Source organism: Balearica regulorum, chromosome 3, assembly GCF_011004875.1.
Source record: "Balearica regulorum gibbericeps isolate bBalReg1 chromosome 3, bBalReg1.pri, whole genome shotgun sequence".
In the NCBI taxonomy this organism is placed as follows: domain Eukaryota; kingdom Metazoa; phylum Chordata; class Aves; order Gruiformes; family Gruidae; genus Balearica; species Balearica regulorum.
Window position 1 is genome coordinate 114807954 of NC_046186.1, and position 25953 is coordinate 114833906.

At 41.8% G+C, this 25953-nt stretch overlaps 2 protein-coding genes and 1 long non-coding RNA gene across 4 annotated transcripts in view; 2 read left to right on the forward strand and 1 right to left on the reverse strand.

Annotated features, from left to right (window-relative positions):
• EHBP1 (EH domain binding protein 1) overlaps positions 1-25953 on the forward strand; it is a 382104-nt gene that overhangs the window by 82225 nt on the left and 273926 nt on the right. The window lies entirely within an intron of this gene.
• The window catches only part of LOC142601149 (uncharacterized), a 54012-nt gene that overhangs the window by 19760 nt on the left and 8299 nt on the right, over positions 1-25953 (forward strand). The window contains exons 1-5 of one of the 2 annotated variants that reach the window (XR_012834769.1): positions 4633-4754; positions 6424-6532; positions 8077-8272; positions 16540-16683; positions 16966-17039. This is a non-coding gene — a long non-coding RNA (uncharacterized LOC142601149). Of the gene's footprint in view, positions 1-4632; positions 4755-6423; positions 6533-8076; positions 8273-16539; positions 16684-16965; positions 17040-25953 lie in introns of those variants that run through there. The other variant, XR_012834768.1, reaches the window with a different exon arrangement.
• Positions 1089-4834, reverse strand: TMEM17 (transmembrane protein 17). Its single transcript, XM_075749652.1, has 4 exons — positions 4587-4834; positions 2491-2594; positions 2131-2244; positions 1089-1740 (listed from the first exon to the last, which is right to left on the reverse strand). Exons 1-4 carry the CDS (start codon positions 4687-4689, stop codon positions 1435-1437), a joined length of 627 nt encoding a protein of 208 aa, XP_075605767.1. The 5' UTR covers positions 4690-4834; the 3' UTR covers positions 1089-1434.

Below are 25953 nucleotides of genomic sequence, written 5' to 3' on the forward strand. Positions count from 1 at the left end.
ATTGCATCAGTTAAGAATGTTTTTTACAAGGAGTTTCTAATGCTGTAAAAGTGTCTTTAAAATGATGTAACTTGTGCTTAAACCTCACTGTCTCTCTTGCAGGCTCTGAATATGGGGCTCTATATGTTTTATATTAACTGTTAAAAACACTCAGAGATTCTCTTACAGAAATCCTCTTTTTCAGCACAATGGCCAATCTGAGCCAGTAGTTCCTTTAAAAAGCAAGGATATGTGCTCTGATAATATGATTACAATAACAAAATGGAAAAAGGAAATTTAGTAGGATTAATTGTACCATTCACTCATGGATTAAAAAAACCACAGTTCTGGTATAAAACAAAGTGAATGCCTTCTTTTCGCTAGAGGCTCTGTGAGCTTTAAATAAAGAGCAGCTTTAAGCATACTGTGCCTTTTTCACATTAGACCCAACTTCACATTCCTTTGAGCAGTTGGGATGTTTGTGCCAGCCCTCAAAACTGATGACTCCTTCCCTGCTTGAAGACTCAAAGAATTCAGATGAAAAATTTATGTTACTTTATCTCCATCCCTCCTTAACAGGAAAAAGTGAACTTTTAGCCATTACTGAAACTGGAGAAGATAGTCTAGACATTAATACAAATTAACAGGAATGAGAGAATGTTGGTATATGCCCTGGCTTGTGAGAAACAGGCTCTACCTTTCAGTGACATAAACCAATTTTTTTAATGGCTATAATTTTGTTACTGCTGACTTATTGAATCCTCCGTCTGAGAAAATTGCACCACCCTGTTTGAATGGCTTGACAGTTAAAACTCTAGCCAAGCCCAAGATAAAGGTAGGAGTTTTGAGGGAGGAATACTTTTAAAATTCCATCCCTAGTTTATTAGTAAGGAATTCCTAGTGCTGGAATTATCTGGAAGACCATATCTGAAACAGTAGCCTTTATTCACTATCTTATCATTGTTCTTTTTGGGCCTCAAGATTTCTTGGGGTTCTTTGTTGGTTTGGGTTTGGTGGTGTGTGTGTTTTCTTTTATTAACTGAGGTACCAGACAATAAATATGTGCAACATATCTGAAAGAATAGAGAGAAAACTGGTATTAACACAAATAAAAATGTGTACAAAAGATTTATTGTAAACAAAACAGTTCTGTGCAAATAATGAGGAAAAAAGACTTTTTTTTTAAATCCCACAAGACTTTGGTGGGGTTTACATTTTCCAAACCTTCTGCTGGTGCTCTATGCAGTAACAGTCCATAAATAGTCTACTCAAGCCAGTTATATAATTGGCTTTGATTTTTCTTGCTGAGTAGAGTTTCAATCTCTGAGGTTTAATTTTGGCTTACTCCCTTTTTTTTAATATCTCTGATATGGGAAGGTAAAGAATGATCCAACAAAATAGAAACAGAGATGTAGCAATGTGAAGTCCCCAGCAGCACTTGCTGAATGAACCTTGTCAGCATGGGCCCCTACCAGCCATGGAAACTGCTTGCTCTTCTTTACCTAGGCTGTAAAAATCAGGCACAGGATGTTCCTCCAGCTGGTCAAATTCATTAAGGCGGAAGTGAGTTGCCAGTTTGTTTACCATTCTTTTCAGGGTGACAAAGGCTGCAATGACTTGGAAGGTGAGGAAGAGGGCAAAGATGATATGGACCGCTCGCTCCAGCGGCTGAATTTTCAGACCTTCATTAAATAGCAAGAAGAGAATTATAGGCAACTGCAGGAGGAGACTCAGGAGCCAAAACCCAGCCAGCTCAGGGACCTATAACAGGGAGACATCACCTATTAACTGGCAGTTGGAGATTAAAAAAATGTGGGGTTCTCCATAAAGTTTTGCATTTTTTCATCTTCCAAAAGCCACCACATAATGTAAAATGGCTAAAGTGAGGTTTCCCTATACTGTGTTTTTAACTGTACTTATTTTTTCTGATAAAACAGTTTTGGGGAGCGAGAGGGCCCTGTTCTGAGGGGAAAACTTGGAATGCACAAAAGTGGAAGCTGATGCCAAGAGAATAGAGGAGGCAGACTGTAACTTTGAGAAATATCGATCTCCTCAAATTAAATTGCTTATGTGAACTGGTAAACTATTTTATTTATGTTTGACTCCAAAAAGCTCTCCTGCACAAATGAATATGTACATGCAGTAACACACCTTCTCCTGCAGATTGCCCATGTATCCCAGGTAGAGTCGAATGATCTCTATTAGAGAGGCTAGGATCATGACTGTGACCAGGATGAACTTGTAGTAATCTGACAAGACTGGATACTAGAGGGAAGAAGAGAGTAAAAGTTTCCGCTGTGCTGTTTCATAACATGCTGTTTGTGATTAAATGAAGACACTGTATGCTAGTGTAAGTTGACAGTATTGCATTGGCTTTCAAATACTCTTGACCCCCCAGTTTCAAGGAATTCCCTAATAACCTCTAACTCCAGTGAGCTCTAGCTCACTACTAGGAGGTGTTTGATCAGAAACATATGACACTTGCAAACCATCACTTCCTTCAGGACTCACCTTCAGATGGAGCATGACAACTGTGCTGAGCCACCAAAATGGGAAAAAATAAACGTTGAAATAGAGGGACATCTGCAGTGGTAAACTGGAAACTATTTCATTATCTGTAGATAAAGGGAAGTCTTTATCACTCCTAGTTTGTTCCGTATTTCCCTTCCATAAATGTGACAGAAAGATACTGCTCTGTCTTAACTTCAAGCAGTGCGTCAACACTCTTTCCAGTCAAATTAAACATTAAGAAAAATATTATTTTTATAAATCCAGAGGTAAACTTTTTACCCTACCTTGAGTTACACCATTTCCTGGAATCTAAGGCAACTTTCAGTTCACAGGACACAGAATTTTATCACTTAGGCATATATTCAAGTTGAGTGTCTGATTGTTGATTACCTGGTGGCTTATGGCTTACTCCACAATCTCTGACTGATAGGCTTAGCTCAAATAGTGCTGTATACTGACATTGCAGAAAGAGTTAGTGGTTATTTCATTGCTGTTCCTAAAAGAATGGTCACAGTTTAAATGAGTATATACCGGATTATCACCATTTTGTAGATGATTGTCCTAAGTCTCTCTCCTAGAGAGCAGGTTTGCATTACGCACTCTTCATTTTCCATATTTAAATAGACATTTGGATGGAAGTGATGTTGCTAGAAGCCAGTAATTCTTCTAGGTCTTAAGAGCTAACAACTTCAAATATGTGTCAAACTAAAACTTACCCTTTAAAGTCTGTAGAGAACAAAATGCATTCATACAATGTAGAGAAAAGCAAATATTGAACATGCAGGCAGTAAATTCTATATTTTGGATTTAATAATAGACCTACAAGATTAGACTTAAAACAAGGAAAAAATTAAAAGGGCATGCTAAGGGAATCATTCATTTTTTTAATGGGTGAAGTTTCATTGCCATATTCTAGGTAACTGATATGGCATCCATTTTACTTCAATTACCAACAGTCTCCTTTCTTGTGTTTTCCCCAAATGAAGTCTTCACTTGGTACTATCTGAGCAAGTTTAGAAAGTATTCATTGTGACCTGCCAATGTGTATTCAAGTCTTGTGCCCCTGTCTGTCACAATAGCAATATTCAACTGAGTATCAGTTCAACTGCATACCAGTTGAAATGAATATAGCCTTTTTGTGTAGACTGCTTATTTTCATGGCACCTCTCACTTTCAAGGTATGAAAAGGGAGCATGTTCAACTGCAAGTTTCACTGGCAATATGATGAAGGAACAGTTATCAGTCATCATGATAGACCTGGAAAAATTAAAGAGAAAGCTGGCATATTGCAAGCTTAAGGTTTTTGCTACCTAACTCTAGCTTAGTACACCTCTTTGCTTTAAGCATCTGGTATCCTAACTGTGCAGGACTACTGAGCTTAAAACAATAGCTCAGTTTTTTGTTTGTTCTGTGTTCTCCATCGATCATTTTTACTTTTTATTTGGGCACAGGCAGAGTACCCGGTGTATGAGTAACAATGGACATATCTGCAATATTTAAAGCTACAAAGGCAGGTGCAGAGTGTTCTTTCTACACCAGCTTTTAAATCAAGGCTGTTCCCTGCTTCATATTTTAAGGAAGCCTGTCTCAGGCCTGAAATGATGCAGAATGTGAAGCACAGAGTGATAGAGCAGCCACTGTACTTTTACCCCAGACACCATCCATGAAGCCACGCTACGTGACTGACAGCGAAACCAGACCTCATCTAAAAAGCATCTCTGCTTTTCACCGCAGGGCCGGCACCTGTGTCGCCGAGGTTACTCTGAGGGCCCCTTCCTCTGGAGGACAGCGACGGGGCTTCTGGGACCGGCACTTCAGCCTTCCCGCCCGATGGGGCGAGGGGCCTACCCCTGTAGATGGCACGGCTCTGCTTGGGTGGAACGCGGAGACACCCGTGGACACCCCGCCGGCGGGAGCAGACAGCCCTCGCGGCCCTTCCCCGGGGCGGGCCGACACAGCCGTCAGCGCGAGGCACCGCCCCAACGGCTGCCAGGTGACGGCTGACACCGCCATCTTCATTCCTGGGTCCCCGCCCCAGCCGTGTCCGCCGCCATTTTTGTAGCTGGCGCACCGCCCAGCGAGCTGCTACGCTTTACCTGCTTGGTCTCCCGGGTACTGCGGGCCGGTGCGGTGGCTGTCGGTGAAGACAGTGCGGCTGAAGGAGCCCAGCCGCCTCCTCAGGGGCTCAGGCAGCGACATGCTGCCGCGTCGCGGCCTGCCGTTGCTGTGGCGACGAGGCGGGGGCGCGCAGGCGCGGTGGGGAGGTGGAGGCGCCGGCGGGTTCCCGCCAACCGCGGTCTAGGACGGGGCGAGGCTTCTCCTGGCGCTGGGGAGAGGAGAGCGGTGTGTCTGCCCCCGGGACAGTGTTGTAATGGAGCTTTCTGGGAGCCCGGGAACTTATGATTGCTGATATGTAAACGCATGTTTATTTGCGCTGTGCGCGTGAGAGCGGTCACTGCTGCCTCGGTGTGTGCTTACACAAACAAAGGTGCGTTCCTGCATACTTCTGTCATGTATATGTATGTGTTCGGAGGAGAACATTTTTGCTTGTCACTGTGCAAGTGTGGTGCTTTCCTGCCAGATTGGGACTGTCCATCATCCTGGAAAAGGAGAAAGCATTGCTTAGCGGGCAGGTCACCCCGAGCTGTTCATGGCACAGTCGCCAGGCAGCCCAGCATGTCAGAGTTGCCCAAAACGGTGTCCTTTTACCTCAGAGGTGCTGGTGTGTGCCAGACCTGAGTGTCTTCCCTCAGCTTCTACACCGTTGTGGTTCCTTTCTAATCAGTTGGAGTGTATTTTTTTTTCCTAGTCTGTTAGGACAGGGTTTGGCTTTTTCTGAAAAGGTAATTATGAAACAGTGGTCCAAGGAAAGCAGTTGCAGGACTGCTCTGCTTCTGTCAGGATAAACCCAGGGGAATGATGCTGCTTGATGATGGCTAGAGAGAGCAGGGAGTAAAATAAAGATGGATATTGATAGAGCTCTATTTTATTATATAAGGTGAATGTGAACGATCTTTGTTTTATGATAAATTCAAATACAGCTAAACTAGAAAATACCTTTTCCTCAAGGAAACCTTTCTGTGTCACTGTTGAGTTAAAAGCAGTGGTGACACCAATGCAGCCTTTTTATTCTAGTTAGCTTTTGTCCCTTACAGGAGACAAGCCTCATGACATTATGCAAAGTTAATAATGTAAATACAAGTTCTGCTTATTCTTTTTATTTGGAAAATGTAGTCCCCCTAAAAATGAGGTAATCTGTTCACCAGGTTTTTCAGCCCCCTTAGGGTCTGATTCCTACTGAGGAGAAAGGATGCCATTCTTAAGTGTACAGGAAATTATTTTCTGCGCAATCTAATGAAAGAGCAGCCTTGTGCCTTTTACTGTGAGAACTGATAACATTTGTGATTTTACTGTACCTAATATGACACGTTGACTCCCTTCTCCTGCCCCCTTCCTCCCAAAATCACATTTAGCTACTTCCCTGGGTGATCATTCTCTAGTATGACTTGCCAAACTCAATTATCTCTAACTAAATAATTTAAAGCATAGTTTAATTTCATTCTATTCCACTGGGAGAACTACAGAGAAAGATGACTAACCAAGCAGGAGTTCTGAGAAATCCATTTGGCTTTTAAGCTGATGACTGATGTGGTATTGACAACAGATACTTTTCAAAGAACTTCTCCAAACACGGGTATGCCAGCAGAAATCTGCGTTTTAAAAAAACCTGAAGACCTTCTGAAGAAATGAAGAGGAAATTATTTTTAAATAATGGCAGCAGTTTCGAAGGGAGAAGGAATGAAAGATATTTTTAGAATTTCAAAGGCTGCTTTGCATGCCCTCTTAGAGGCAGCAAGGGCATTGGTCTTTGCTGTGTAAGTGCTCCTAGAAAATAAAGTTTTAAACATAAATAGGGTTATCGCTATTTTACAGGTAAGACAGAATAAGAAAAGTTGAGTCCTGTGGAATACTCTTTGCAGTTTCTGTTGAAACCTACAGTAAAAGGCACATAATTCAGCATGTTCTGGACATAAGCAGACAGGTAAGTAGTCGAGTGAAAAACATAAGGTAAATGAAAAGAGGTGATGTAGCTTTTGTCACACAAGATGTGTCTGTACAGCAGTGACCACAGGTCAGCAATGCTACCTGGTTTACCTTTGAACTAGGTAGCTCAGCTTCGCTGGCAAGACAGCTCTACAAGAAAATAATTTGATAAACATAAAAGGTCAGAGTATTTTTCAGCTTTTTTTTGACCTGACTTTATCTTAAACTGTGAGGCTTCCTCCATAATCAGCATAGTGACAGTGATGTCTGTGCTAGCTAGCATGTTTGCAGGGGGGTAAAGCAACACAAGCTGCAGTTGTAGACATACACGTTGTGTCATGTCCTAGCCAGATATGGACCTCAAAGCTCTGAGCAGGGAAGGCACTAGAGATATACTGCAGTTTCGATGATAAAAATCCATGAGTGGATGCCTGATAATTGGCTAACTACCTAATAAATAGTAGAAGAGTTTAAAAATCACTTTTATATTTGAAGAAGCATTATGAAAAACAGCATTAATGTTAGACAGGTTTCTGAAATTCAAAAAGTGCAGTCTGTATTTGTTATCTTGCCAATTACCAGTAGGTACTAGAAATGTTTTTCCTGTCAGGCTCAACAACTACAGTGGTGACTTTTGCGCTATCTTGCACATATCATCATAAATTTCTCCACTATAGAGAGTGGCAAGATGACAAATCTATGCAAGATTTCCATGAGATTGCCTGAAACCTTGTTTTACTGTTGTTGCCTTGGTCCTGATCTGGTTAACCACCCTTTAAGTTAGGGAAACACTAGTCCCATACTCTCAGCTAATTAGACACAAGGAAGAGGTTAATATAAATTAAAAGTATGACAGGGTTTTGATTAAGTCAGATATTCATGGAAGTCTTAAGGTTTTTTTCGTAGTATAAGTTGGTGGCCTGTAAAAGTTTAGCCTTTAAGGATTTTCCTTTTGATTACTTTTTCAAAATGGAAGAATTTTCCCTGAACTGCATGATGCCTTTTCCTGATGCCAGTGGCTTTGAGCAGGGGCTCTGATCTCCAAAACACTTTGATTTTCTTATGTTCCCCAATTCTGAAAACCTGTCAAGCATACAGGCAGGTATCCTGCCAGCATCTCTGTGGCAGTCAGTGGGACTTTGCAAAATTGGGATCTGCTCATTCAAAAGCTATGAAGCCATCCAGCTTAGCAGTCAGTGAAGTGCAAAAGTGAAGTACGTAAAGGAAAGGATAGTGGAATGCAGACACCACAAGAAATGCATGGATTTGCCATGTGAACTCAATTTCCAGACTCAAGGTGTGAATCTGTGATGTTTGGCAGCTTTACGTGTTCAGCAGATAGCCAAGCATCCTACATGTCCCCCCGAAATAAAATTGTGCACACTTTTGTTTAATATTTTTGTCTATGCAGATGCTTGAAATATTCCCTGAAGATGGAATATATAGTCTTTGTTTTTACTAATTCTGTTTAATTTTCTTTAGACTGAGGCATACATTTTTTTTGGTCAATTTAATGAATGGAATTATTCTGATTTTCTGTAGGGAGAGTTGGAGAGCACCTACTCTAGCTTCAAGCAGAAGAGAAACTTCAAGGATCAGAATAGCAGGGCATCTTCACTGGCAAGTCAAAGCTTCCTGTAACAGAAGGATATAAATCTGTGCCATAATAAGTGGAAGAAGGAAAAAATTTAATGGTTATGTGACACTAACACTTATGATGACCAGCTGTATAAATAGTGTAAGTGTTCGGCTTTTGTGATGAAACTGTATTTGGCCTTTTCCTTTTTTAATGGAAAAGCATTCCACTACTGAATTTCTTTGTGTCTATCCGCATATGAATGGTTAAAGGAGAAATAACCAGATTTCCAAATCTCTGTGCTTCAAAATAAGCTACTAAAATATGAAACTGGAAGAAATAGGCCCATAATTGTGCAGCATATTAAGTTATTATTTTATTTCTCTCCACACGTGCTAGCTATAAATAAAACAAAAGTCTCTGAAAATCTGCCTGAAAGCTTTAAATCAGAGGAATATTGGATCTTTGTGTATCCACAGTAGTCCAACTAAGTTGGTAGACTCTGGCGTGGCTCCCAGACCAAAGTTCCCGGGGCTCTCTGGCAACAGCACTAAGCCATAAACACCAGATGCAGTATATCTAACAAAATTAAATATTAGCAGTTTTTTTACAGATGGCATTTCAGAAACACAGAGTTCATTTAAATGGTGCCAGTGGTTTATCTTTGCACCTGAATTGCAATTGCTGTATTTCTGAATGTGCTGGTGTGAAATCTCACAAATGCTATTTTCCCTGGCGTGCATGTGCTGCTGTCCCTTACCTACCCATATGTGTGCAAGCAACAGAAATCACTCTCCTCTTTGCTTGCCCCTTAACAGCTGCCCAGTGTTTTAGTAGAAGCGCTGTAAAACATGTAAAGAGTGCTGGTGAGCTGAGGTATGTGCAGGCAAGAAGAGTACAGTTTGCTTTCTCCTCGTGTCCTCAGAATGAAGTGTCAGATTGGGAATTTTAACAAATTACAAATGCCGTGAGGACTCTAATGGGTGTGTTTGAAAGGATCATGTTATTAGCTGTGACAGTGTCTGTCAGAGCAATTTCACAGCTGTGCTCCTGGCTTGCAATATCCCAGGACAATCTTTTCTCTGTGTCACTTGTACACTAGTCCCTGGTGTTCGTTTAACACCTACAGGATATTTGTGTCTGGTAAACAATTATTGTTGCTAATGAGACTTAGCCCAGGCCCTTGTATCAAGTATTGCATATTGTTGCAGTCATTACATACATTAAAGATATCTAGGCTATTTTAGTCTTGAGCATAAAGACAGCAGGAAAAAAAAAAAGGCTATTGCTTGCTCTTCTGGATTGATTTTCTTTTCTTCTTGCTGTACTTGGCATTTAGTTAGAGCCACTAAAACAAGCCACTCCCTTGCTTGTTTTATTTTGTTGATTTGTAGTTTTGTCAAGCATGTTGGGAAACTCTCAAAGCTGACATGGCTGTTAAGTTTTACTGTTTGTGTTGCGAAAATAATCAAGATTTTTGTGAAACACAAGGAGGTTACTGTGATTGGATGGATTTTGAGCCAGAATCTCACTTCTATGAAGAACCTTGACATGCCCTTGAAGGACTCTGCATGACCTGGCCAGTGCAGAGAGGCTCCCTGCTTTTGAAAGGTGGCTTTGGAATAGCCAGTGAATGCCATGTTTTAACACTGTAGACAGGCTGGTTACCCTTTTTTTTTTGGTTTTGTAAGCAAAGTGATGTTCTTCATTTGCTTCTGGAGCCTGTTGGGGATAAACTTTGCCCCAGTCACATGTGCAAATCTGGTCAGGACTTGAGACTTATTTAAGCTTAAAACTTCTTCTTTCAGGAGGTATGCAGAGACATGGTGAGGGCTCTCAGTAATTCTGAGCAAATAGTGTTTTGTCTGGTGTGTGGTTGGAATAGCCGCACTGCTCTCTTTGTGCAGAAATGCATGCTTAGAATCCTGCTTTGGCTGTAGAGTCGCTTTGCGGACGTCTGTAGCTTGCAGGGAGTATGTGTGGGAAGATCTTTACAGCAGAGGATCTGATGACTTCAGCTTTGGTCTCATCTTTGCTTGCATAGATAGGTGAGGTGATCTTTCCTGAGGTAATTTTAGCTGTCTAAATACTACTTGTACAATCCAAACTAGTTAGAGAGGCTTCACTTCTACAGTGGGTTTCCTCAGAAGGCTGTTCATGGGAAGGAGTAATGCACTTGCTGCATGTGTCTGTCCTTCTCTACTGATGATGGGTAGAGTCTAGTTGTTTTGCTAAATCAAGGTTCCTGGCGGTTTGAAAACTGAACACTTTACAGCAGTCTAAGCTCCCCCAGATGGTAGGGCTGTTTGTGTTCCCTGGGCGTTACACCAGATCCTTTGCCAGCACTCTGTATACCTCTTGCAAAATGCTTCTTGAGACGTGGGCCTGACAGTGCCAGTGCTTTCTCTTTTTATTGCAGAATCCAAAGATGGCACAGCATTTAAAAATTTACCTCCAAGGTCACATGCATTAGCATGATCAGAAACCCATGCAAAGGCAGGATTTATTTTGTTATTGCATGCTACTGAAAGTTCCCTGTAATACCTGTTTTGTATGTCCTTTGCAACTAGCTCAAGCTCAAACCCTGAGTGATGGAGGATAACATTAGTAATATGATAATTTAGGGGAAAAAAAAAAAACCAACCACAAGACAGAGAGGACTGTTGTTTGATTAAAAAACTAATCACAGGGTTAGGGTTTTTATTTTTAGTTTCTAAATTCCTATTTGGACAGTTACATAAATGCCTAATTTCAAAAGTGTATGACAAAACTTTAATGCAACTTAAGTGGGAACAGCAGCAGCACCCTAAATTTGAGTTTCTAAACGAGAGCAAACTCTCCCTCTGCTTTGAAGCTTTGCTCAATGTAAAGGTACATGTTGTGTTGTCAAGTCAGCATCGCTGTGTTTCCTTTATCCGTTCTTCATGTCCAGGCCAACACTTTCTCCTTGTGAGACTGAAGGATTGTGAGAATGACTGGAAATCCCACAAATCTCACTGCCTAAGATTAAGGCATAGAAGCAGAGTTCTGGTTCAGCGCCTTTAGCTTCAAACATCATAGGTTATGCTTTTGGGGATGTTGGTGCACACCACTGCAACCTACAATATCTGTCTGTTGGGATGTGGGTTTGGCTCCATATTGATTTTTGTTCCATAAGAGCTTTAGGCTCTTTGCTGTGTTTACAGACAAAGCAGACTTGGCTCAAGTTCTCATCAAGAAGTAAGAAGAAAGAGTGTAGTGACGCTCTGAAGTTTCAAAGAATGCTTAATTCTTTCTTTATTACAATTTCAGTTATTTAAGGCAGGGGCTTTTTATTTGTGGGTACACATTGGCTACTTGTGTCATTGTACCTAAGTTTCAGCTGTGATACTAGTTGCTGTTGTAGTGTGAATGATCATTTTGAACCCTCCAGTCTGCTGTCTTTGAAATGTAAAAGTTCTATTTGTCATTTGAAGATAGGGTTTCTCATGTAACCAGAATTTATAAAGTGGTGCTCGAGACTGGAGAAAGTCTAAAGGAATTTTTACTATAAAGGTGTTGCTTAAAGGAATTCCTTTCCTGCATGCTGCATTGTTCCCATTCATGCTGGAGGAGGCAAGATTGAAAGATCAAATCCAGCTTGCTTTCTTGTCCTCTCTCTCTATTAAATGCTTTATTACAGGACTGAATTAAGAGCAAATTTTCCCCCCAGACTCTGTCTACAAGGTCTTGCCTGCCTTTATGAAATATTGAATTTACAGCTGCAGGATTTATTACAACTGTATTTTAAAACATTAGATGCTCCTGCAGCAGCTCTAATTAGAAATGCACTGAGTGCTGGACTGTGCAGGTGAAGTGTTGGTTTTAAACTGCAGCATCTGCATCAAGAGGCAAATACAGACTGTGTTTATACAAGTTTACAAGGACAACCAGAGGTATCAGTGAGAAAAGCTAGAGTCTGCTGTGAGGTGCCACTGTGCTGTAATTTCTTTCTTCTTTAATTTGAATTTAGCACAGCTTGGGCCAGATTTTTTTTCCTCTGTAGCATCACTGAGTTTTAGTTAAACACTGCGGTTTAGTTCAGAGGGAAGACCTGTGCTGAGGTGCTGTAGGCTTTGTGTTAGCAGTGTGACAAATTATGTACTTTGCCCATGATCAGTAAGAAATAATTAAAATGGAAGGTGGAAATCAACAAAGTTGACTTTTACTTGACTAGCTGATTTCTATTCAGCTAGTTGCTTTTGCTTTTAAAAAACCGTGAATATCCGCTAGGTCTTGTCTGATGTAACCTGGCCCATCTGTGACTTCCCTAAAATCCTCTATGTAAATCAGCAAGGCCCTGGAGTGGGAATTTCATCCTCCTGTCTCAAAGCCAGGCCAATCATGTCCAACCCACACCTCTCCAGTGATAGAGACTCCTCAGCCTGCCTGGGCAAACCTATCCTGGTGCTCAGCTGTCTGTGTCATTATGAAACACAGTCCTAATATCTAGCTTAAGTCATGCTTTCTTCAGTTAGTTATTTACTGCTCATCCTACCACCATGGATGTGCAGCTACTTAACTGCTGCTTTCTGCAGCTGCCTTTTTACGTCTGTATTGTATGTTCCCTCATCTGCTCTTCTGTAAGTAAACCGAATCTAACTGAACGGATCCATGTCTGTTTATGCTAGATGTTTTATCACAGTAGGTCTCCCCTGATTTCCTTGGGAGGAAATGTAACAGGCAGACAGAGGAAAAGATTTAGGAGATGAATACATTAGAGGAGTTTCAGTGTACATTGCAAATTGCCCACTGTGGTACTAGACAGGCCTCATTGATCATGCCTAAAGACCACATTCTTTCCTTGAACATTAAATGTAGCAACCCACTGTCCTAGGACTCAGGATTGATATTGCTGTCCTGCAAGGATAATTAGGAATTTACCAGCCCAGATTAACAGACACCTTGAGAGGCGTGAGTATGATTATCCTCATAACTACATATTATGAAATCCTGGGCAGTGTTCTAACTGTAATGTATTTTCCCTGAAGGAAAATATGCTTCAGTAAAGAAATCAGAAAGAACTTGATGCCAAATGCATAATAGAAGGAAATTCCTATAATGCTGGAGTCTATCCACATTTTTTTCTGAGTGGTCTTTTATTTTGAAGAATTAGATGAGGACTTACTTATCTTCATTTTATTATCCTCTAATCTCCAAACTCTGTATCACTTTCCTAAAACACAGTAGCATGTGTCCTGTGCATGCAGAATATAACATTCCCTAGGAGACTTCTTACTGCTTTATGGTCACTGCAGGTGAATTTGTTTATAAAAAGGCAAGCAGCTAGTTGAGACGGAGAGAGTATAAGTCAGTATTTGCTCCTATGCTGAAAGTGGATTTCTGAGTGTGTCATGGTATAAAGGAGATAATTTTTCTACAGAGCTGTAAGACCAAACAACCCTGGAGGTGAATTCAAGCAGTCCGCATAAAGATTGTTTATTATAAAAGTCTCAGTTATCAGATGTGGAAGGCCTTTAACATCAGATCTGAGTTAGCTGCTTGAGCTTGCAAATTAGTCTTAAAACTGTCAGTACCTCCAACTTGACATTCAGCTTTGCCTCAAGGAGTCCTAGTTTAAGACCGACTGAAAAAAATTGCTAGACAGTCCCTTCTCAGCAGTCTGTTCTGGCAGGAGGTGACATGTTGAGATTATTCCTGAATCCGACTGACCCTTGCTTGCAGGAACATCTGTTGGCAGGAGACGTGGTGTGGAAGAGCTTACAGATTGCCTGAGCTTGCATGGGTGACTGGGCCTAGGATCTGCCAGCCATAGATTAGAGACACACAAAGCTGCTTTAAAGCTGCCTCATGCCAAGGGTTCATTCTGCACTGCCAGGAGGGAGAATTTCAGCCTCAGAGCCTGGACTGATAGCACTTTATTCCAGCCGTTATATCCCAAAATCTCATCCTAGTGAAGGGTGGAGTCAATCAACTGAATAACTTATCCTTCTGTTATTTCCATTCGGTTCTCAATGTTTCTTTGCTCTGCGAGAGTGAATTTCTGCTGGACAAATATTATAAAGCAGCTTTTTGCTGTATGTCTTTCAAAGCAGAAAGAAGTGCCAAGTTAAACTAAAGTTCAGAGTGTCACATTATTTGGGGGAGAAAGCTCATGAACTAGAGTTTCAGTGCAGTGGGTAAAAAGCTGTAATTCCCTGGGACTGGCTTATTTTTACCAAGAGTAGACAACTAGTGTAGCCATATTTTCAGTCCTGTGTGTGATCAGGGTCCTGACAGCACTAGGCGCTCTGCTGAAGTGGATTAAAGATGTGGTTTATTTTTTCGGGTAAGGAAGAGCTTTAACCTTTTACACGAAACAAGCCGTATAAGTTCACTCAGCACTTCTACAGTGAGTTTATAACTCCTAATGAGATGGAAGCTTGTTTCTTGTCCAGTCTTGATTTGACTGGGTTCAGCATGTGCTTAAGAGCTTTGCTGAGTCTAGGCTGCTAAATATTTTTCATGTAGGAATGCTGCAGAAAGAATCATGACCACAAGAGTCTGGGTAGCAGCAAAGGCTTCATCCTGCTCCCTTTGAGCCCCAACTTGTCTCGCTTTGATATTAGAAGGATGTCAAGATGTAGACTTTAGTTGAAGTAGAATTTTTCATCCAACAGATTTGTTTACTTGGGTTTTGCCCCTTGCCACCCACACCTTTTTGCCTACATGTGAGCACTTTTGTAGTTCAGGGCACTTAAATTGTCATTGAAAAATCCTTTGCTAACTACACCTGAACTTTCAGTCAGAACTTTCATCAAATTTAAGTGCTATTCAATTCGTAAGTGTTGGCTGATATTTAGGCTTTAGGGCTGATTAATTTCACATACTGCTTTCTGGAAACTGCAATACTCCATTGCACAAGCAAATATTGGCCCAGCATATGGAAAATGGCTAGTGATCCAGCTGCTTTGGGGCTCCCAGCTATGGATACATTAAAAAGAGCTGGTTTTCAGAGTGCCTCCACCTTCTGAGATGGAAGTTATTCTTTTACCAAGTCACTGAGGCGTTTAAAATTATTGCCGAATTTAGAATACTCATTGATCACAAACACAGTTCCACTTTGTCCTCCCAGTATTATTCATCTTGGCTATGGCAATGGATTATAATCAAGTACTGCTGGACTAAAGGGACTAATATGCCATTAAGATGCAGCTCAATACTTGCTTGCAGAAGATACTTGAGACAGCACAAGTACATGGTGCTCAGCGTGGCTCAGGTGGTATGCCTCTACGTTAATGTATGCTGGAGGGGTTCCTTACCTGGTATCAAACTTTGTGCTTTTGCAGTAATACCTGGCCACCACCAGTGTGCTCAGAGTGGTTTCCTTCCTGGTGGACCAAGGTTGAAGTCACATAGGAGTGCTCCTGATGGTAACTAGCTTGTGTTGTGAGCACAAAGTCCTCCAGCAATTAGTGCACTGCTCGGGCATCCCTGTGACCCACAACTGATAGAAGCCACATCATTGCTAAATGTTGTGTAAATAAAAAGTCCTGCAGCAGATCATGTCAAATTGACCCCCAAGCTTCCCCTCTTTATGCCATGCCAGGGAGGTATTGTAGATGCACCCAAAAAGCACAGTCCTGATCCAGCTGTGCTACTTATGAATGCTGATGGTGGAGAACACACAGAGACCGACACATAGAAATAATTTACACCAGATGCCAGCAAAAAAGTCCATGGGTAACTCAAGCTATCCTGCTCACTTCAGTCTGGCTGTTTTTCCCAGTATGGATTTGCAAAAACCCACCCCATAACAGTGTGTCCATACCAACATTGCCAACCCATTTTCAAAGGATACTTCCTCTGTTCTTTGTGGAAGTGGTGAGGACTTCCTCAACCTCATGGTGAGAAGCCAAGAATCAAAATTAGTGGATTTAGTTTTGCTATTTGGATGGAGTGTGCTCTCACTGGATAATTCTTTGTAGCACCAGGGAAGTTCTCTGGTAAATAATATGTGTTGGTGGCCTGAAACGTGAAGTCTGAGCAATGTGGGGTTTAAAACACAGGAGACAAACTAGTTGCTTAAAATTTTGCTCTGTGAGAAAGTTGGTAAATTTTTCTCTCTGGTCATGTAACTTGTGACAGAGGGAAATAAAGATTGATTGTTAAACAGTTTAATGCAGAAATTACTCAACACTTGTTTTTCTAAGCTTGAAACCAGAAAAACAGTGTTCTGCTCAGTGTTTCCACCGTATCTATAGACAGGGTGAAACATCTACAGTCTTGAGAGAAAGCTAGTGAATTTGGCAGGTTAACAACCTCTACTAAGCCTCATGTCTCCATTGCTCGTGATCCCCAAATGCTTCTGTACATGGTCATTTGGAGCATTGCTCCTTTCAGCAGCTAGACACAATCATATGTGAAGGTCGCATAGGAAATTGACATTGTTTTCCCATTTGATCTTACAGATTGACCTTGACAATCTCTCAAAACAGAGGACAGCAAAATTGTTAGTGCCATAGAAAAATAGTGTTTTCCAGGTAGTCTGCTATGCAGATTGGCACAGCTTCCTGGATTCTAAAGGAATGATACCAGGTTAAAGCAGCATGCAGGTGGGTATATCTATAACTGTAACTTCTAATTCAAATGTACTTTATTATCCTTGCTGTAGATTGTAGTGAGGATCCAGTAAGACTCTACTTCTTTGATTTGTGCAAATAGGACCAGACTGAAGTATGAACAGTTCTGGTCTCTGCAGCTATTAAATTGGTAGAAATATAATTTCTCAAATGGTATGTAGAGTTGAGGGTTTCTGACATATTAGGATGTCTCTAAAACTCAAGACTGCTATATATAACATCTGTAAAACATCTGTATCTTGTCTTTTTTCCCAGGTATCTTTCAGGAGGTGCTGCCTTATATATCTGTCACACACCAAGCCAAAGTAGGAGCAACTGTTCATTCTAAGGTAAAATTCCAGTCCTGCTGAGAGCAAGAGAAGTTTGGCTTGTGGGAGCCAGATTTTTGGCTGCTTTGTTTCAACTACTATCTACAGCATGCTTCACAGTTTGTTTTTTGAGTGTATCCCTGAGCTTCCTCAGTAAGAGGTTGTAATTTATACTCTAATAGTCAATGTAACCAACAGATTCAAAGGGTATTCACTCATGTTGTGGCAATGTGGTTTAGTGGTTAGTATGCGGGACAAGGATACTGTCCGCAAACAGGATTAAATTTAGGTTGTTTTGTGATTAGCATTTTGTGGTGTAATGAGGGGATGAGATTGCATTTATAGTAAGTTGAAAACTTCATCCTGAAATATAAGCGCATATGCAGTCTAGGTGGCCTTTCAACTCAGTCCAATAAAACAGAGTTTATCTCCTGTCTGATACTTTTAGCAGAAATTATTAAAAAATATTCTTTTAGACAACCCTGTGCCTCTTCCATCCTGTCACTCTAGGAACTTGGTATAGATGTAGGCTTGTAGATTTGTGCAGCTGAATATTTCATTGCCAGAGTTCAAAGGCTCTTACAGAATGTTCTGGCCAGTATCAAAACTGGATTCTTCCACTAGAAATTCAGAGTAACTTTACTGACTTAAAAAATCTGCTGCTGCGTTTGGCCTGAGGTGTTTTCACTTCAAACTACATGATTTTTCTCAGCTGTTTTTCTTAAGTTGGGCATTTTGTAATTGTTGGACTCATCCCACAATGCTCTTGGCCCTCTTCTAAAGGGTGGATATAATTTGGGTCCCTCTGTAGTGACAGCTGTGTGAAGATGAATTCCATATTCTTGTCAGGATCACAGTTACTTTGTTGGCTAGTACATTTAGAGAGCTGCTGTCAGTTCAGCTGATGCATTTCAATGGGCTATCTTGAGTTTTTCCAGTGTTTCCGTTATTTATTTTATTCCTGCATGCCAGGTAGTGTGTCAGCATAGGCAGTGACCTCCAGAATAGCTATTTCTTCTGCATTTTTCTAGCCCCAGTCATACTCCAGTGTGAATACTTATTGCAAAGAGATTGTTTGGCTTGGTTGCAACCTCCCTATTTGATTGCTTCCTCTGCTTGCTGGGTCTGTCAGAGACCTACTGTTTCTCTAGGCAGGTCCCTCCTGATATACTTAAGGCATTTTATATTATTTCTTCTGGCAATTTATTTTCCTGGATTTTTTCTTTAATATCTTTTTCATTTTTCCTGTCAAAGTCTGCTCCATTGTATTAAAGATACATGAACTGGATTTATGGTGCTTGAAATATTGTTTTGGCTCTAAAACTCACCCCCTGCCATACTACTGGAAATTATTTCAACTTTTCTGTATCTTTACTTTAAAGATCCCATTGAACTAAGGCAGGCATGTGTGGCATTTTTCTAGCAGGAAAATATTTATTTAATCTCATATGGAGAAGCAGAGAGTGAAATCCTAGATCCATTCAAATCAGTGGGGATTTTCCTGGGCTCCAGCTGAGCTGTGCCTTAATGGTCAGGTTTGTGGTCTGTAGTTGGCCTTCCAGCAAGGACAGATGGAAAGCACAAAGCAGGATTTTCACTCCTCTATTCTGGGATGAGAGGCTGAGCTACAGCTTAGGACAGCTTGCTACAGGAAGAGGTGGAGGACCTGGAGGACCAAGTTTTCTTTCTGGGTCTTGCATTGTCCTCCTAAAAGATTCTTATTTATGTTTTAGCATTTGCCTGGCTGAAAAATAATAAAGTTCCTCAGCAGCACAGTACAATTTGGATGTGTAGTTTTGCTGATGTATTGCAGTTGTGTTTGAGGTTCTGAGATGCATGTCCATCTGTGACATGCTAAGCCCATAAAACAACAGATAAGCTTAAGCTGCAGGTTTATTCAGGTGCTTAAGTGTGTTGTCTGCATGGGGCCTTATTTTATTCCTTGTGAATTGTGGTGATGTGTCCCAGTGGAAGTCATCTGGTTTGGTGACAAGCCTGGCTTATTCTCCCAGCAGAGGAGTTTGCTGAAATAAGTTGGGTTAAAACGGTTTCCCCCCTGTTCACATCCCCAGCTGAAGAGCAGTTTAAACAGTGAAAACTGTCGAGAGTGCTTATTCAGGGAAGCAACATTGGAAGCTGAAGATAAGAGCATTTATCTTCACGTCAAAACTACTTAGTGTCTTTGATGGACTCCCAACACGCTTTAACAAGGAGCTTAGGCTGGAGTCGCTGGAATGCAAGGAGTCCAGGGGGTGGTGTTTATCCCGCCAAAACATGGCATACATCAAATCAATTACACAGTGCAAGCGTATTTCCCCCTGTCACCAGCCAGCATTGCAAGCTCAAAGAAAATATGTTCTCCTAGGCACTAGAGGAACCTCCTCCCTTTAGATGCTGATTTAATGTGAAATGTATATTGAAGGGGGTTGAGAGAGAAAGAGGGGGAGAGGGGGAATCTTGTATGTTCTGCAGCAGATTGCCACATTGATCTTGTCATTTAGGCAAACACAATTGGACCTGAGGCTATGAGTCTGTGGGATGTGCTGTATTTCTGTCATAAATTGTCAGCCTCAGAGAAGCACAGGAGAAAGAGAGGCACCGTAACAGAGTAGAAAATGTAGTAATAAAGGGACCAGCAAGCCATTTAAGAGCAAATCAAAGCAGTTGCCATTTTGGATTGTGCTCGCTTTCAACAGCTAGAAATGTGCTCTGCCCTCACCCCCTCCCCCATTGAAGTGGTGATGGGAAGAGGCAAGACATAAGGGAAGGACCGATCTCTCTACTGGGGCTGCTCCCATCCCTGCTGCTTAGCAGGAGTTAAGCTGTTCTGCATGGCTAATGGTACCTGCAGGTCCCAAAGGAGCCCTCAGCCTGCCCTTGTACCACCTGTACTGTGGCTTGCCAAGCCCTCCCTGGTGCCATCTCTGCGGTAGCTCCTCCATGAGGATTTTTCCTCTGAGTTTGCACCCTGAAATTATAACCTGTGTTACACATTGCTGATGGCCAATTTGGGAGCTGACAGGAGCACGTTCAGGTTCTCCAGGGACCTAATCCAGGAACTTTCCTGAAGAAAGGAAACTTTCCTGAATAGTTCTCTCCATCAGGAATGTGGCTTAAAAATCTGTTTTTGTTTAAATGACTACTCTGGGAGCATTGTGCTGCTGGTGGGGACCACAGAGAGATAGTTGGAGTGGCTTCCACCGGAAGGTTCAATCAAACAGATATGCTGGCAAACTCTTCCTAATTAATAGCAGGCCTTGGGCATCACTCCGCCTGGATGTTTATACCATGCTGTCTAGAATGATGTCAGCGCCTTGGGATACTTGTGTTTCTCCTCAGCAGAGCAAAGACACTAGAGAGCGCCATGTATTTGCAGATTTTGACTTGTAAGTGTGGTCTGAGGATGTGAGTGCTCCCTGAGGGGAGGACATGGGAGAGAACTGTTCTCAGGACCGTGACTGGGCTTGCTGCTGTGTGCCCCTCAGGAAAACGTGTATGGAGAGGTGTTTTCCCTCTAGATATGTGTAGCCGCAGATGCAATGTAGCTTTGAATTTCCTCCAGTGAGCTCTGTGTCTTTGGGGGAGAAAAGGCAGTTCTGCTGTCAGGAAGAAATCCTCTTAGTCTCACTGCTAGTAGAGGAGATGCATTTGAACCAGCAGGCCTTCCCAGCCGTCTGTGCAAACTTTCTGTCACATTGTCTTGAACATAGCAACCAAGAGAGGATACCAGGAGGGGCCTGTCCAGCAATCTGCCATCTTAAGGAAATTCTCAGAGCAAACTAGGGTGAAGTAACTTAGGAGGTGCCCTTGAGGCAGCTTTGCAGGAGGATCGCCATTGTTTTTGAGCTCATACTCTCCAGTCTGTATGAAGAAAACATGTAATTTTCAAGTACTTCAGTACCTAAACAATGCTTTAGTATATTTGAATGGCTGAGTCATTTCTTTAAGAGCAGGCTGGAGTCAGATTGTTTTGCTCTCTCTTATTCCCACTCCCCCAAATGGTAGAGGCTCCACTTGGGCTCTACCCTCCTCTTCCTCATGAGAGGCTGGGAAGCTCATGCCCGTTCCAGCAGTGCTGGAGAATAACTGTCCTTGCTGTTATACCACTCACTGTCATGTGTCTTCTCGCATCACCCAAGGCCGCCTGAAGCTTCTCTCCACCCTAAATTGGTAGGGAAGCAGTCTACATGGCATCATGCTCCTCTTAATCACCAATCATGCGATGGTGATGACTAAACTTCATTACAATGAACTGGCTTTTTTTCCTCTCCACCAAAATGTTTCCTGCAGAAAAAATGAGGCTTTGCTAAAACCTGACTTGTTTTTCAGAAGGTGGCCATCTCCATGTATTCACAAGTACTTTTTCAAAGAAAGACTTCAGAGGTTTTTTAAGGGAGGTGATGCATAGTTATTTCAGAATTTTAAGTTTGCTATTTTTCTCCTCATTTTCTTGTGCTACTAAGTCTAAAAAGCTAAATGAAGTCTTGCAGTTATTTTTCCTATCTCATCTTTTTATTGTTTTGTGGATGTTTTATTATCTTGCCATTTCTGAAATCATTTCACATTGGGAAAGCTCAAAAATAGTAAAAGAGAAAGAAAATAGTAGAAAAAGAAAAAAGGTGGTAGTGAAAAGATGTTTAGGAGGAAATGTTTCTGTTGCAGATGCCATCAGGAGGAAAAAGAAGGAATACATTTTTTTCCTCACCAAAATTCTTAATGATGTAGATGCTTAGAAGTTTAATTGAAGAAAAAAATCATATTTGGGCATGTCTGAATGGATATAATTTTTCCTGCCCTGCTCTGACCTTCCTCAGTTCTCCTTGGCATTGCTGCTTGTCCCCTCTGCCCCTTCATCTGTGTCAGAGGCAGCTGGAAATAGCAGATAAGAAGGAGCCTTGGGGAGTGCATCTTGGGAGCAGCAGCCATGGGCTGGAGGGCAGGAGGCATTTGTGTGCTCTGAGGAACTATATGGGCATGAGGAGCTGCTGTGTGCTTGAAGGAGCTCCTTTCCAGGGGGAAGCCAGCAAAGGGGGAGCCTGCTCCTATGTGCTTTGAGAACTGCCTCTCTCCCCTCCATGCGAGGGTGAAGTCACCCATCCAGCACAGATCTAGGCTGGTATTTACCAGGAAGATGGTGTGCCTGGCAGCGGGCAGAGGATTACTCTCTGCAGAAATAACTTTCCAGGAAGTGCCTGTTGAGGTTTTATCTTTTTGTTTGGAGAATGTTGGGTCTATGCAAATCCCTGAGCACAGGGCTCTTGAAGAAAAATGACCCCTAAGTTAGAAAAATAAGGCAAAACGCTTGGGGGCAGAAATACTTCAGAGTTTGGTGGAGGTGTCGGAGGTAGCTTCAAAGATTCCTTCCAATTCCTTATTGCAGTGGTTGAGACACTAGTGGGAAGCATGTAGGCTCAGTATCCTCTTAAGTGCCCTGTGTTACCTGTGCAATATCAGCAAATAATTGCTCATTAGAAACACCCTCAGACTTCACACTCAGCACCTGGTAAACAGTTTGCTGGATGCCCCTTTGCACTTACACGTAGCAGACAACAGTATAGATATGAATTGTGCTTACACGTGGCAGATATGAATTGTGTTAGTCTGATCTCTTATACTGTCCATCCATTCTTTACCCTAAAAAGCTTTGGTAAGTGTTCACCAGTTTCAGTCAAATTTGGCCAAGGGGGAAAGGTCTGAAAAGTATTTTTTCCTGAAAATCAGTGTCAGAGTAGGAGAAACCCATAGGAGTCTGGTCCCTAAGAAGGGCAGCCCCATGTCTGGTCTGAGAAGGAGGTAGTTTCTGGGACCCTGCAGCTTCTAGCTTCTTTACCCAAGGAGCAGTAGTAGGAATAAATACAACAGGAAGGAGCTGGAAGGTTTTGTGATGGGAATATTGCCAAACCGCAAATATTCTACAAATGTAATGGCTGGGGGAGTAAAGCATATAGGATAGAAACCTCCAGAAAACCAGATTTCATGGCTCTGCTGCTCAGAGAACAATGTGTTTACTGGGAATGTTGGATTAAAACTGGATTTCTCCATCAACAGCTGTGATCAGTGTGTGCTGTGTTGTAAGTGGGCAGGGGACTTTGGCCTGCATTAAATTAAGGAGTGCAGTGTTATGAATAGCTTCCTTACTCAGGATGGCATTTCTCCAAGCCTCAAGATAATTTATATCTCAGGTAGGCATGCTGTTGTTTAACAAGGCTAAATCTGGAGAAATGAGAGCCTGATGTGGGACCATATGCTCCGTAAGCAACAGCAGAGTTTATGAAGGATAGTTCAATATTCTTCATATTGTAGGAACAAGCATAAGCAGATTTTTTTTTAAATTGGATTTTGGGGCAAAGCATAGCTGGTACAAAGCTTTAACAGGAATTCAAACGCGGCTGCTTATTAATGCAGCGAGTGATCATTTACAAGTCTTAGTTTTTTCTTTGTTGTTTAACACTCTGACAGCCATAGATCTGCATAGCATTTTGCATACATAAGGTTTTTAGAGAAAATCAGCTGCTTGTTCTTACAGCCCCTCTAGAATTAAGGTATTTTACCAAGCCTCTGGAAGGTACTTGGCAAGGCAGGAGAACTGAGCCACAACTTGCCAGAGGTAATCTTGCATCTTTCTTGGCAAACAACGGGTGGGAAGCAAGAGATGGAGAGTGTGTAAGTATCCTTCTGGTCAGCATAAAAATAGCAAGTTAGAAAAAAGTCACACATATGACTTAACCATTTTTATTCTCTCCACTTAGAGAACTAGGATAAAGTGTGTTTGACAAATGAGTTATCATTTGTCAGCCCCTCAGCAAAGAAAACCAACACCTTTTTGAGCAAGAAAAGAACCATCCTTTCCCAGCTACTTTGTAGTTCTTATTTTTGTGTTTTGGGAATAATAGTCATTTGGGGATTTTTTTTTTTTCAAGTGGTTTGGGGGTTTTTGTGACTGGTTTTTGGTGGGGTTTTTTTGTTTTGTTTTGGTTTGGTTTTTTACAGAGAAGAAAGGAAGCAGCAGTTAGGGACTGGCTGCTCCTTACCTGCTTCAAGATTGCTGGTGGAAAAAGAAAACCTAGCGATCATCCATAGTGCACATGAGCTTCATAGTATTTGGCACAAGGCAGCACACAAGATGAAAGTATGTCTCTTGACAGCCAGCTTTGTACTGGCAGCCTTTACTCCAGGCAACAAATTAATTCACTCAACTGTGTTCTGCATAATTGTTGATACTGTCTTAATTGGTACCATACGTTTCTCCATGTCGACATGTCCATCATGTTAATGTCTAGGGACTATTGTATCCTGCCAACTCGGGGACAGCACAGTCTGCTCTGTCCTAACTGAACTCCTACCTAAAATGCCTTAGTAAGAAATGTGACTTCATGGCAAAGGGAAAATGTAGAGCCTTGTTGGGGCATGACTCAAAATTCATGGGGAGAAAAATGGGACTCCTGATTTCAGTAGCATTTGGAGATGAGCCAGCTCTTCCAGGGCTCTCTAAAGGCAATCCGGTTCAGCTGAAGTCAAGTCTGAAGGCAAAGGAGCTTAGTTAGTCTCCTGCTCCCAGGAAATCTGTGATAGGGGCTGGCAAACATTTTCCAAGCGTGTCACAGTGAGGCATCCAGGGCAAGGCAGCTGCAGACCTAATAGACCCTAGTGCACTGGTGGCTTTGTGGATTGGGATTAGCATTTTGAATTTCTCCATTAATGAACTGGCAGCCAAGGCAGAGCCTGGAGAGCAAGTGCAATCTGCTTTCCCCCCAGCTCCTCCATATGCTGTGATAACAGGGGCAGGAAGATGTTCGGGAGGTAGAGAGCTGGGTGCAGCCCAGGCTGAGGTGACCAGGTGTGGGCATTGATAGTATCAGCTCCTGAGAGGAAATGGCTACCTCATCACCATGCAAAGGCATCACTGATCCTTCCCTCCCTGGCAAGGTAGAGTGGAAGCACTAGGAAGCATTATTGCCTCTGAAGAGTCAGTCTCTAAAAATCCCAAATTACGAAATAAAACGGCACTTCTGACCATCTCTATGGCCACTTCCACATCTCCTTAATAAGAAATACCATTCCTTTGTCACCAAGGATTTGCATGGTTACAGTCATTAAAGCTTACAAACAGGCAGGATCTATAGGATAGGCATCTCACTGAGGGCTATATGGAAAATGACTGGTTCTGTTTTCAGAGAAACACTGGAACCATGCACACTACGTAAGGCATGAGCCAGCAAGCTGAGTGATGAGGATCAAATGTTGAATAGCTTTTTATTCAGTTAGTGCCACCTCTGCTAAGCATTGAATCATCTGGCGTGGAAAATATGGCATGTGATTATGAAATGTGAGGCTCTAGCTTAAGGTAAATGTGCAGGAGGGCAAATCGTGTTTGCACAGGCAACCTCACTTTGGACACCTCGAGATGCTAAGTTACTAAACTTTGCTTCTGCAATGAAATTTTTTTATTATATTATTGCCTGTGCACGTACGCAAATACATGCTCTCTCATTTCCTCTCTCTGCCTCTATGGTTAATTGATATGAGCTACACTTATTTATATCACTGTATGTGTCATCATCACTTGTTCAAGCTGTTGTCCGGTTTTAAGCAAAAATATGTAGAGATGAGAGAAAGAAGGCTTCTTCCCTATCCTTTTGTAATATCACGACTGAATATTCAGGCTACTAACAGTGTATGGTTGAAAAGCTCATTTAAGAGAGCAGCAAAACACATGGTAACATGTTTTGTGGAGGTTTTAAATTCTAATGTTAACATTTGGATCTGGAGAAGAGAAAAGCAAGAGGGGAACAAGGAAGAACTTTTGCATGGATTTTTTTCGAGTGTAGCTAGAAAACATAAGTCTGCTGAGCTGTAGTGTTTTATTTAAGAGTCCTGGCATTCTCAGAAACCTGTTTTTGCATGTGGAGTGCAGTGGCAGTATTGGCAATTCATA